The sequence below is a fragment of the Ochotona curzoniae genome, unplaced genomic scaffold (genome assembly GCF_017591425.1).
Source record: "Ochotona curzoniae isolate NIBS_2020 unplaced genomic scaffold, NIBS_Ocur_1.0 scaffold_2476, whole genome shotgun sequence".
Lineage (NCBI taxonomy): Eukaryota > Metazoa > Chordata > Mammalia > Lagomorpha > Ochotonidae > Ochotona > Ochotona curzoniae.
The window spans coordinates 24,228,512-24,241,180 of NW_024467095.1; the positions used below are offsets into that span (position 1 = coordinate 24,228,512).

A 12,669-nucleotide genomic window follows, 5' to 3' on the forward strand; every position below is an offset into this window, starting at 1 on the left:
CCCCATATGGGATCCTGGTGCATGCAAGGCAAGGACTTTAGCTGCTAGGCTACCACGCTGGGCCCAGTAAGTCTCTCATCTTAATGAGAATGTTTATTTTAATGTCCTGCACTCTCTAAAATTCAATACTTGTATGTGTTCTGCACAAGCCTCTCATGTGATTTCTGGTTCTTTGGACATGGGAGAGCGCAGGTCTTCTTACTGTGGAATCTATCAGGCCACGGGGGTTAAATTAAAACTTGTACTTTATTTGATAACACTGATGTTTATGTACTGCATTGCTGAGACTAAGTGGGGGAGGACAGGGAGCCATTGTTTAAAAGACCCATTACCTTAATTGGAAAGGTAGATCCACAAGACAGCAGATGCAGAGAAGGATTCCTCATCCACTGCCCCGTTCCCCAAGTGTCCTCAATAGAGCCAAGTAGATCAGAAGCCTGGAGCTAGGAGCCTCCTCTGTGTTTCCCACATGGGTGGAGGGTCCCAAGGCCCAGGCCATACTCTACTGCCCTCTGACGCCACAAGCAGAAAGCTGGGTGGGAAGTGGAGCATCTGGGATGTGAAATTGGGGCCACCATGAATCCTGTCGTATTCAAAGCGGGGATTCAGGCGCTGAGCCATCATGCGGGGGCCCGGAGGCATTGTTTAAGTACAAATCGGACAAGAGCCACTAGCTGGTATGTGTATGGACAAAATACACTAAAAACAGTAGTTAGGGTTTGGTTTGAATACTACTAATTGAACATAGATTTATTCTGAACAGCTCTTACGTTCACCTAAGATGTCCATTCTAATCTGATGGAAGTCACCTTAAGGTGTGTGGGAACTCATCCCTACTCTTTTTGGTTTTTTTTTTTGCACATGAAATCAGCAAAATCCAATTACCACCTGGCTCAATAGTTAGCTAGGAGTTTGTTGTTTGGGTAAACCAAAGGAAGTGCTATATATTGACATTAACCAAGGTGAAAGTGCATATGAAGAGGCACTGGAAAAACCATGCATAGTCTGTGTATATGTGTGCGATTCATGTGTTAACCACTCAAAATTGCGTGAAAAATCCAGGAACAACTCAAATACTTAACTCTGGTCGTCACTTCCAGCCTGCGTAGTGCAGAGGATGTCAGAGTTGGCCCTCTCCCGGCTGGGAGCGGACCAGCTGGCATCACATTGGCAGTGCTAACTGCTCTCACGTGAGTGCAGGGTTTCTTCTTTTCCTTTCTTCTCTTTTACTTTGCTTTGTGCAATTTTTCACTCAGCCTCTGAGTTATCTGCCTGAATTAATCTTGTCATGCAAAATTGCGTAACTGAGATCATCGCAGTTAACTGAACATCTCAGAGTATCTTTTAACAAAGCAAAGACAGCTTTCAGAGAATGGACAAGCGCTTCTGTGTTGTGTTAATCACATCCATTGACCCCACTATTCTGTCTGCCTTCGAATGTTAGGGCTCCCGAAGCTGGCAAGTTTATACAGCAAGGGTGATGTGGCAGGTGTAGCGCATTCAAGTTTTGGGTCCTGAAAATGAATTAAAATAATAGTCATTTTTACATATTAATTCAACGTGTAAATGCGTAACATAAATATATGATTGAATAGACTTAATTATTTTACAGATCAATGAAAAACAACAAAGCAAAATCTATCTGACTCAGTGCATCTCTTAGGAAGTCAATGAGAGTAACACAGTTAACTTTCTCTTGCAAAGGAGGGAGGCAAGCTTATTACGTCTTTAAAGCATGAACAAGAGAACAGAGGCCTTCTCTGGACGCGGGCAGTAAGTAGGAATACAGACTGGGAGACTCTTTCTCACAATTCAGATCACTTGGGCATTGCTTGTTCTGTGTCGCACTCTCTTCAAGGCAGCCTTGACATCTGCGTTCCTCAGGCTGTAAATGAAGGGGTTCAGCATGGGGTTGAGAAAATTGTAAAACAGGAAAAGGATCTTCTGCTGCTCCTCGGGGTGGTGGCTCTTGGGGGCCATGTACATGACAATGGCACTGCTGAAGAAGAGCCCCACACACAGAGGTGGGAGGAGCAGGTAGAAAAGGCCTTTCTGCGGCCCTCTCCGGACTGGATCCTCAGGATGGCAAGCAGAACACACGTGTAGGAGACCAGCACCAGGCTCAGGGGCCCCACTGAGATGAACACAGAGGCTGCAAAGATGACCACTTGGTTGAGTCTGGTGTCGGCACAGGCCAGCTTGAGGACAGAGAGGATTTCACAGAAGAAGTGGTTGATTTCATGAGGCCCGCAGAAGGGCAGCCTCAGAATGAGGCTCACATGGACCAGGGCTAGGAGTGAGCCACAGGTCCAGGAAGCGATGGTCAAGATGGTGCAGAGTCTCCAGCTCATGATGGCAGAATATCGCAGTGGGTGGCAGATGGCCACATACCGGTCCCAGGACATCACCACCAGCAGGAGACACTCAGTGTGAGCAAGTGTCAAAAAGAGAAAAGTCTGTGTTACACAGCCAGCAAAGGAAATGGGCTTGGCTGGATCCAGGAGGTCCACCAGCATCTGGGGCACTGTGTCGCAGGCATAGGCGATGTCGGCCACGGCCAAGTGTGAGAGGAAGAAATACATGGGGCTGTGCAGTCTGGATTCCAGTGAGATGAGCCCCAGGATTGCCCCATTTCCTAGCAAGGTGAAGGAGTAAAAGAGAGAGAAAAGTCCAAACAGGATCAAGAGAATCCTTGGACCGAAGCAAAATCCCAAGAGGATGAATTCTGTGACTGCTGTTTGATTTTCCTTCATTTCTCTATGAAAGAAAGCAACCAGTTAGCTGTGATGCAGTTACCTTCAAACCAAGTTTTGCTGTTGCTGTTTCGTGTATTAATAGTATCTGGAATATTACTACTAAATGCCTCTAAGAATCCACCCAATTATAAATAAATGATTACCAATGAAACATCCATATTCTATCTATCCACAAGATAAATTCTTATGACATCCAATTTCAGACCAACAATATGTACACTGGTCACTCACTACCTAGACATTCTCATGAAGTTAAGAAATGTCAAATGATACAAATAGTATAAGCATGAGTCACACACTATCTCAGAGCTTCATGTGTGCAAGTCTGAAGGCAGTTACAGGATACTGGACATATTTATTAATTGAAGAGATTTACAACGAGAATAGCTGTGAAAAAGATGATTTCACTCCATCAAGATCACGCTCCCATCACTATCTCAATTTTGTCTAGAGTCTAGAACTTGTCTTACATGAGTTCACGGGAAGCAAATCAAGAAATTAGGATTTTTTAGAAAAATGCTGAGTTTTCTGACTGATAAATTGTAACTATGCATTTCTGGAGTACACTGTGAGGTCTGGGTATTATACAGAATGAAATAAATTCCCTAGGTTGGTAGTAAAAATTGAGTAGCAGCTACACTTTATGTGCCAATGTTTTATATTTTTACATATATGAGGTACTTCAAATTTCGTGGACAATGAAATGAGTACTATGCAAAAGAAATGAAACGCATGCAGAGGTTTTGTATTATGTGCCGTTTACGTGACTTGCACTGGAGGATTCTCAGGTGTCTCTATGTATGCGTGTATACATGTACACATATGTATGCATATACTAGAATATATCCAAATGCTACACTTTTGAAAAATGTAAACAGTGCATACTTAGCGATTTAGCAAGTGGTCAACTAGTTGATTCATAGGATTACTAATTCACCACAGGAATTTCCCTATGGCTTCTCACTGACATTAGGGAACTCTGGGGCTCCTCGGGCAGCCTAAGGCTACAAATCTGGATTCTGATATAAATGTGTGTACTTCCATGTGCGCTCAGGATTTGGAGGGCTCGTGTGGTAGCTATCTATAAACATATATTTGAAAGATACCTATAGGCATAGCTCCTTATGCGTTATCTGTCCAGATCCCTTTTGTGGATTTTCTCAAGATCGGATATTCACTAAAATGAAAATAAAGAAAAACAGACCCATAAAGCTGTTAATTTTCCTGTTTTTATTTGCAGCACACACTATACGTAAAAATCCAAAACATAATACGTTTTCATTTAACCAGAAAAACAGCACTTGACCTCAGCGCTAGAACTGTCACCCGCTAAGTCGTTAATGGAAACAAATTATTGAAAAATGAATAACTCAGTTTGTCACGTGATAAATGACATCACCAAGAACTTAATGGACAGCTAGTGAATCTATGAACTGGTGGCGTGCTGAAATGATGAATTAGGCATTTTGACCGCGAATCACCGTTTTCCTAATAAATCTTGCTAGTTTCTAATTTAAAACAGTTAAACACTTGTCAGTGTCACTGCAAGAGCAGAATGACTTGAGGACTGTGTGCCTTTTACGTGAGGAACATTGCAGCGTAAGGAGAGAGATGCTTAGGGCCAGTTCTGCCCTAACTGTCGTCAGTGCTTGGGACACGTTAAGGAATGGTCCCTGAAGACACCTCAGTAATAAAACACAGGATTGAATTCTACGAGTCGAGCTTGTGAATTCATGGAACCTGTGACAATAACATCCCAGAGAAGAAAAGAAAACAATTTCAGGAAACGTGTAGCCAGAGAGCTTGGAGGACTCTGAGCATCCACTGTAGCTCCTTGGATTAAATTGTCAAGAGGTGTTACTCATTCAGGATAACTAAATATATTCGAGAATATAGGGTACATTCCTGGAGAAAGGAAAGGGAAGGGGGTGATCCAAATGAAATGTAAACATCAGTTCAGAGTGGGTAGCATCTGGCAGTGAATGCTTGCGCTGGGAACAAGGCAGCCAACCGCCACGAGGATCGGAGTTGATGATTCCATGTTGAAAGCTCAGGCCAGTGATCCATCACTGACATTCCTAGCAAGCAGGAACTCTGATTTCATGTTTGTCAGCCATTTGGTAATTAGCTGCTTTCTGTAGCAGATGTTTCCACAAAGGAGGAATGTGTTGACCTGCAAAGCTTTAGATTTTTCAGTTACACTCTGAATTTGAATAACGGAGCATGTAACTATCTGGCATTGGCAATATCTTATTCTGCAGTTCTTAAAGCCAATTTTTAAACCTGCATCAAAAATATGAGGATCTGGATCACCGTGACCTCATTGAAGCAAGACAGGAAAGAAACAGGTCCTTCCTTAACACTGAGATGCCTATAGTCTTTTTTTTTTAAAGATTTATTTATTTTTCTAAGCAAATACATCAGAAAAATTTTATTTTCAACAAAGCATCAGAAACTTGTTGGACTCCCTTTTCTTTTTACAGTCAAAATTTGATGGATTGGCAGATTTTTTATGTGTAGTGATCCACCAGTAAAGTATAGTCATTAAAATGAGGGGCAGAATCATAAAATGGATGATTAGTCAATAGCTCACGTGAACGGAAGGACTCTGCAAGTTACAAAGGAGAATTACAAAGTAATTAATTTATTTATCGTTATAGGCCGAGTCTTTGCACAGTTGTCTGTGAGATAAGGGTTTAGATAAATGGCGTAGATAGCTTAAACTATGAGGAGTTGAGAGTCATTCTGATTTAATTGTAGCTTATCCAAAGCGTTAACGTTCATAATAAATGAACAGAACTGTTGAATGTTCCTAAGCACTGGGCACTATAGACGTACCTGGTCGAAGAGGGTGGTGGTCTTGCACCTGCGAAGATTTTGTTGGAGAAATGAACTGCGAGGGAAGAGCAGAAATGAACAGAATAATAGAAGACAGTCAACAAACAAGTCCCATAAAAAGAAACTTAAAGAATCATTGAACATCTCATCCTCGTCCCACTTTGTCCACCAGTATCTAAAAACTGTCTCATTTCTTACGCTACCTTTTTCATCCTGACTTCAAAGATGTAATCTCCAGGCTTCAATAAATATAATATTTATGCCTATTTGCAGCATATTCCAGTTACCAGATACTGCCTTCTATTCTATGCTTAATGAAACAAAAGTATGAGACAAACTTAGTGAGACAAAGTTGGCTTCATACTTCACTGCAATGAAGATATTCTCACAGACGTTTTGTTTGTTGCGGCTGCGTTCGCAAGAATTAAATAAACAGCATATGTAAATTTCTCAAAAATGTAAATACATTCTCCTATAATTTTATTTGGCTAGAAAATTATTTTAAATATTCCATTTATTCATAACTCAGATAATTTTCTATTGTTTTACTGTCATTTCTCCCAAGTTAATGTTTATGGCACAGCTACGTCCCCACCACTGAAACAAAACTAATCAAATTGTCACTTTTTATTGAATGTTTTCAATTGTGCATCTATTTTCCCCCAGAACTATTCACAGAGAGCATGAATGATGAGTATTTATGTTTAGAATTAATAGAGGTACATCTCTTCTTGATAAATGAAGAGTGGTAGTAATGGACTGATAGTTGACCAAAGATTTGGAGCTGCAACATGCCTAAATAAGGAAACCAAGTCATTTCCCACATTTAGACTCACAGATGGCACTGAAGGTTGGGACCTGGATCTTATTTTCCCAGCTTTTTGTGATGGCTGCAGAATCCTCACTTCTATTCCTGACTAAACTCCAGTGGAATCCTCAGTAAAGAAGATTTGATTTTCTGATAGCCTCAGTCTGGTTGGTGGCTCCTGAGGGCTCGCTGGAGGGCTGGACCACGAAACTGCATGTGCTGGGAACAGGAGATAAAGCAATGGTGATTTTCTATTTCTGTCCTCATTTGCAGCAGGACAGATAGAGAGCACACCTCTTACACAGCATCTCTCATTGCAGTCCCCAAATGCTTCGCGTTAGCTGTGTGATTCTTCCTCTTTCCCAATCTCCAGCTGATTAAGGTGATTCTGCTGGGAACCAAGGTTAGTGTGACCATCAACAAGCTATGATCATTCACCTGTGCAGTTCAGCTTCTCCTTGATGTAATCTGGATCCTTTGTGCTGTGATGGAACAGCCGAGAAAGGACCTAAAAAACCAACTGATTGCAAGTCATGTTCCCAGGTGTGAAATGTTATAGCAAGCTGGCTAAGGAGGCATGGAGAAGACTGGGAACTGAGAGAGGGACCAAGCTGTCCCTCTGGGGCTTATCAGCATCTGCCTGAAGAGAAGGCTTTCTAGGGCACCTGACACGAGTGCACGGCAGTGTTGGAAGGAATATGCTCTAACCTCTCTTCTGAAAGTAGGGACTCTGGGCTCAGTGTCTCATGGGAGGTGAGGGAGACTCCTCCCTAGGGAAGCTTCTCCTGCAAGGTGCTGCCCTTGCCAACTGGAAAGATTCTTCATTTTAGTTATGGTCCTATTTTCTTCTGTTTTCTCTGTGTCCTTTTAGGAGACATCGGGAGATTAATATTTCATTTTGCTGATCGCAAATAAATTGTGTAATTCACAAATTAATTCGTTTCTTTTAAAGTGATACCTAACTTTGGGTAATGGCATCAGCTTGGGGGGAGGGAAAATCTGACATAGTTTTCGTGTGACAGCCTGTGTTCCAAATCTCTGCATCCACTGATGGAAGAAATACAGAAAAGACCCCTCCACATGAAAATCTTTACTGGGGTGTTTCTTTTTCTTTTTATATTCCAGGTGATCTACAGGAAGTGTGGAAATTAGGGAATTACAATAAAAGAGAAAAATTGTTATCAAACTAAAACAGCATTTGTGAAAAACAATCATTTTAGAACATAATTCTCTATCAGATACCACACAGCTACCAACTATAAAAGGAATTCAATGTACAAAGTAAAGAAACGTGAAATCAGACAATAGGAACCTAAATAAAATGTTTGTGATGTAAACTGTCACCTCAAAACTGTTTCTTATTGTGTATCAATGGACACATCTCTTAGTCTTGTAGGTGGTGGGTTTTGAGATCGCCCCAGAGTTCTGTAAGAAGTTGGTGCTGTCTTTAAAAGTATGAGACAGAAACATTAGATTAATTTTATATACTGAACAGAGAAAAACATATACAGACTCAGATTTTCTAAAATCTCAGATCTCAAAGACTGGAAAGCGGGATGAGGGGATTCTTGAGACTTCTCTGACAAGGGTGCTGGTTTATGGTGAACGTGAGCTTGAGCACATTGTCCATTGACGAGCAGCAACAGCAGTCATCTTAATGACGAGCACCAGGTCCATTCTGTGTCCATCACATCAGCTTCTCAGAGGCCCATCTGTGACACCATGCTCAGATCAACATTCTTTACAGATGTTCAGCTAGCAGAGGAAATGTCATTCCAGACAAGGGTCGGTGGCAGGAAGAATTCCCCATGTGAGTCAATGAAGACCAAGATGGCTAATTCCTGGAAACAATCAATATTATGAAAGAAAAAAAAAAACCCTGTATGTCATCAAATACATTTGAAAAGCACTGGTTAAAAACTATAACAGAATTCTTAACCAAAGGAATTTTTTATAACTGTCATCAGTCAGCCCTACAGTGGGGCATCCACTATGCAGTAACCTCAAATTTGTTGAACACAGAATTTACTTTTAAATGCCCCTGGAATGATGGACAGCAATTAAGTGAATACCTCAAAGTAGCTAGTCAAGAAGATTTTTGAATATTTCCAACACAGAGAGATGCTAAATGTCTTGAGGGGAAAAAACAATTATCCTGAGGTGATCAGTACACACGGAATACACATATTGAGATGCCTCATGATACTCCATAAATCCCTATGTCCATTAAAAAATGAAAGTAGTTGAGAAAGTAAAGTCCTTGTGAGGGACTATTAATTTGTGAAAAATATTTAGAGGATATTTTAAAGGGTTTTGTTTGTGTCTTCCGGGTTCTGAGACTCATGTGGACTAATGTGCTACATTTTTTCTAGTGATAACTTTTGAAAACATAGTTTTCTATCTTGTGTTCCCCGATTCAGTCATCTAATGGTAGGATGGTAAATATTCTAAAACGTTTCCGGCAATCATGCGCTGAATAATTTATGGAGTCACTTGAAGTAATAATAGGGTAGGTCCCTTTAAGCCGTGATGCTATAATCTTTTTACATATCTCTCTCCATTCCCAGCACTCTTCTCAGTGTGTTCTTTACTTCTGAGTTCCTAAGAGTATAAATAAGGGGATTGAGCATGGGGTTGAAGAGGCTGTGAAACAACAGGAGGTATTTCTTTTGTTCTTTGGGGTTCCCGTATCTGGGTCCAACATATGTGATTATGGCTGTGCCATAAAAGAGTCCAACAACACAAAGGTGGGAGGAACAGGTGGAGAAGGCTTTCCTCTGACCTTCTGCAGACTTGATTCGAAGAATGGCACAGAGGATACACGCATAGGAAACGACAATCGAAGAGAAAGGTCCCACCAGCACAGAAGTCGCTCCAGCTAGGACTATGTTCTCGTTGAGGTGGGTATCTGCACAGGCTAGTTTGAGCACAGCCATGATTTCACAAAAGAAGTGGTTAATTTTCTGAGACTTACAGAAGGGCAACGGAAGGAGTAACACCAGATGAACCAGGGATATTAGCACTCCAGTGGTCCAGGAAGTCACGGCCAGCGTGACGCACACTCTCCAGCTCATGATGGCTGAATACCGCAGTGGGTGGCAGATGGCCACATACCGGTCACAGGACATCACCACCAGCAGGAGACATTCTGTGATGGCAAATGTAAGAAAGAGAAAAGTCTGTGTTACACAGCCAGCAAAGGAAATGGGCTTGGCTGGATCCAGCAGGTTCACCAGCATCTGGGGCACTGTGTTGCAAGCATAGGCGATGTCGACCACGGCCAAGTGTGAGAGGAAGAAATACATGGGGCTGTGCAGTCTGGAGTCCAGCCAGACGAGTCCCAGAATGACTCCGTTGCCCAGCAGGGTGAGGGTGTAGAAGAGCAGGAAGATGCCAAAGAGGAACCCCTGAGTCCTTGGGCCCAGGGGAAAGCCCAGCAGGATGAACTCTGTGATGGATGTCTGATTTTCAGCCATTATCCTGTGACAGAAAACTAAGTTAAAGTTCATGATTTAACAGATGTTTATAAACACAATTTTTGTTAACTTGTTTGAAACCCTTTTGAGCTAGCAAAATGTATGGAAGAACCCATCATGAGTTTTCATGTTTAAATATTTATCCTGTAAGCCTTGAAAAAACAACTTAAGGCATACATGCACACTTATATACCTGTGTGTGTGTGTGTGTGTGTGTGTGTTTTTACAGAAATGATTGATTTATTTGAAAGCCAGAATGACACACAGAGAGCATGCAAGCATGAGAGAGACTGTCTGCTGGTTCATGCCCTGAGTGGCCACAACAGCTAAAGATGGGCCAGGCCACAGCCAAGTGCCAGGGCTCCAGTGGAGTCTCCCTCATGGGTACAGGGGCTCAAGGACTTGGGCTACCGTCCACTGCTTCACAGGAGCATTAGCATGGCGCTGGATTGGACACGGAGCAGTCTGGATGGATCCGAGGCAGTGGCTTCACTGGCTGTGCTACAGCACTAGCTCCACATTATTGCTATCTTAAGGGAGGCGAAAAGTTCACGTTCCATGTCTACCATCGGCGTAACAGTTTTTGCCTGATTTGTTGAGTTACTCCATATCCTTCTAATAAAGACTTCTTCTCTTGGTTTATGTTATTCAGAGTCATTCCTTGGGTTTTTCCCAGAAACAATGAACTCTGCCTGATGTACATGTCAAATGAGTAAACATTTTGTTAAGTCATATTTTGAGTTGGAAAGTTGCATTAAGGGCAGAATGTAACATTCGCCAATTACTTTCTTGGCCATTCATTGCTTTCCTGCCTCTCTTAAAATACTTCACACTCCTGACAACACTGTCAGCTCCAAACAAATATTTCATAAAACATTTTTTTCCATACAAGTGTAAAAACTGATTTTTATCCTCCAATCTTACTGTTGTTATTTGATTTTCCTCGATCTGCATTTAGATGGTCAATTATGTGAATGTCCATATAGATTTGTATTATTACCTACAAATAGTAAGAGGAAAATGGCCTCATTGGCTTTCGACTTAATGTTCAGAAATATCATAGAACACCGTGTTTGCAGCTGATTGGCAGCAGCCACACGACTCCTGCGAGGAACGATGCACCAGGGAAGGGATTTCTGAATTTCCTGAGCAACCAGACTCAATCTGTCCACCTCTTTGATACCACAGTGAAAACTCAGGAAAAATGTGACATTGTTTTCTCTTGCTTAAATTTTGTGCTCATCCTCTATATTGAACCATTTTGTCTTGGAGTAGCAGACAGAGGCACTGATTCCCAGTTTCAAAGGCCATGAACTTAGAAATCTAACAACACAAAACTCAAGAAAAAAAACATCTTAGCTGCATTGGACTTTTCCTTCCAGTATTTTAATGACGATTGTTGTACTCAGGCTGCTGAAAAGCAAGGGGTTGGTTGATTTGTCTGTTGTTCACCTCATGTTGCTTTGAGAGTGAAAGCATCAGTGATTAAAACTGAGTATACTTGTTGCTTGGATTGTGTGTGAAATAAATGAGTACTTGTTCACTTATTTACTAATCTCAAAATTTTAGATGTCAAGCTCCGGTTTTCTAAATAAAATTCCGGCCTATTTTTGTAATATTAAATGCTTACTATCAAGTCACGTGCCCACAAATATCTCTTCATCTTCAAAAATGCTGCCAGTCAAAACTGCATATTTATGTATTGATTATATTAATATATCGATTCACGATATAGTGTGGAGCATTCCTGTGTTTCATTCATACTATTATCTAAAATTACCAATGGGCTATATTTGAGCATTCAGAGAACAACACTGAATTTTGATAGAATATTCAAGTGCTATCGAAAATCTAGCAAGCACTGGAAACTACGTTAGACAGTACATGACCAGAACTCACAAAAGTTGATTAGGAATAGCAGACGCCTAGGGTGACTGTCCAATGACCGCAGTAATCTTCATGCTGAGAAAGACACCGTTTCTAAAACACGCCTGGATTTGCTGATACTTAAAGGCTCGTTGCTTGGGTGAAAACTGTCAAGAAATGATGTTGGATCTTCTGACTGCCTCCGAGGGGAGAAAGCCTAATTAATTGGCATTTCCACAGGGTGTCTTCCCAACTGTCGTGAACTTTGTGCAGTGTGTTAGAAAATGGTCTTGTTACACCTGTGTGGTCCTATAAGCACGTGAAGGGCCGTGGCACTGTTATTCTAACCCTCAGAGGACTGAGCTTCTGTCTGTCTCTGAGGAAGCCATGGTGAGGTCTTCAGAGGTTAAAGCCAGAGCAAGTAACACTTTCATAATTACAGTGCTACAAATACTTCGTCATACTTAACGAGCATACAACCATTGTGGCTACCCTAGTACCATAATTTGTTATAGTTTCACAGATTTTTATGTTGTTTTAGTTCTTAAATATCTGTAAGGCACAAGGGAAGTGTGTGCAAAATCCCTTGCCTGCTTTTTTGTTGGACAGTGAAATCAAAATCTCAACATTAACTCCCCCAGTACTATTGCTTTTATTATAGTTTGGTTCACCAACATTCCTGAATGTGGTATGAGAAATTCTGAAGCCCAAGGTCTTACTCATTAGATAATTTCAGATAGAAACTCATACTCCCTCATTCTGGAAAATGTATTTTGACATGTGAAATTTGACATGTGTATTTTGACATATTAGACCATCACTGGGCCCAGATGACTTGTCTGAAAGAAAAATAGACGAGGTACAAGGGCTGAGAAACCTTAGCTATGAAAAATTTCCCTTTGTGATTCACTGCCCACAGACTCTT

General features: G+C 41.3%; 2 protein-coding genes across 2 annotated transcripts; both read right to left on the bottom strand.

Annotated features, from left to right (window-relative positions):
* Nucleotides 1-1,812: 1,812 nt before the first annotated feature.
* On the bottom strand, nucleotides 1,813-2,753 carry LOC121170798 (olfactory receptor 2A1/2A42-like). The gene is given in 2 exon segments (XM_041002114.1): nucleotides 1,813-2,018; nucleotides 2,021-2,753. Coding segments are annotated over 2 exon segments (939 nt in total).
* A 6,192-nt stretch (nucleotides 2,754-8,945) lies between these two features.
* LOC121170865 (olfactory receptor 13-like) lies at nucleotides 8,946-9,878 on the bottom strand. The gene has a single exon (XM_041002267.1). It carries the CDS (start codon nucleotides 9,876-9,878, stop codon nucleotides 8,946-8,948), a length of 933 nt encoding a protein of 310 aa, XP_040858201.1.
* Nucleotides 9,879-12,669: the final 2,791 nt, after the last annotated feature.

Bases quoted from the DNA above. Each gene is read 5' to 3' on its own strand.
- LOC121170865 (XM_041002267.1), bottom strand. From the start codon at position 9,878: ATGGCTGAAAATCAGACATCCATCACAGAGTTCATCCTGCTGGGCTTT.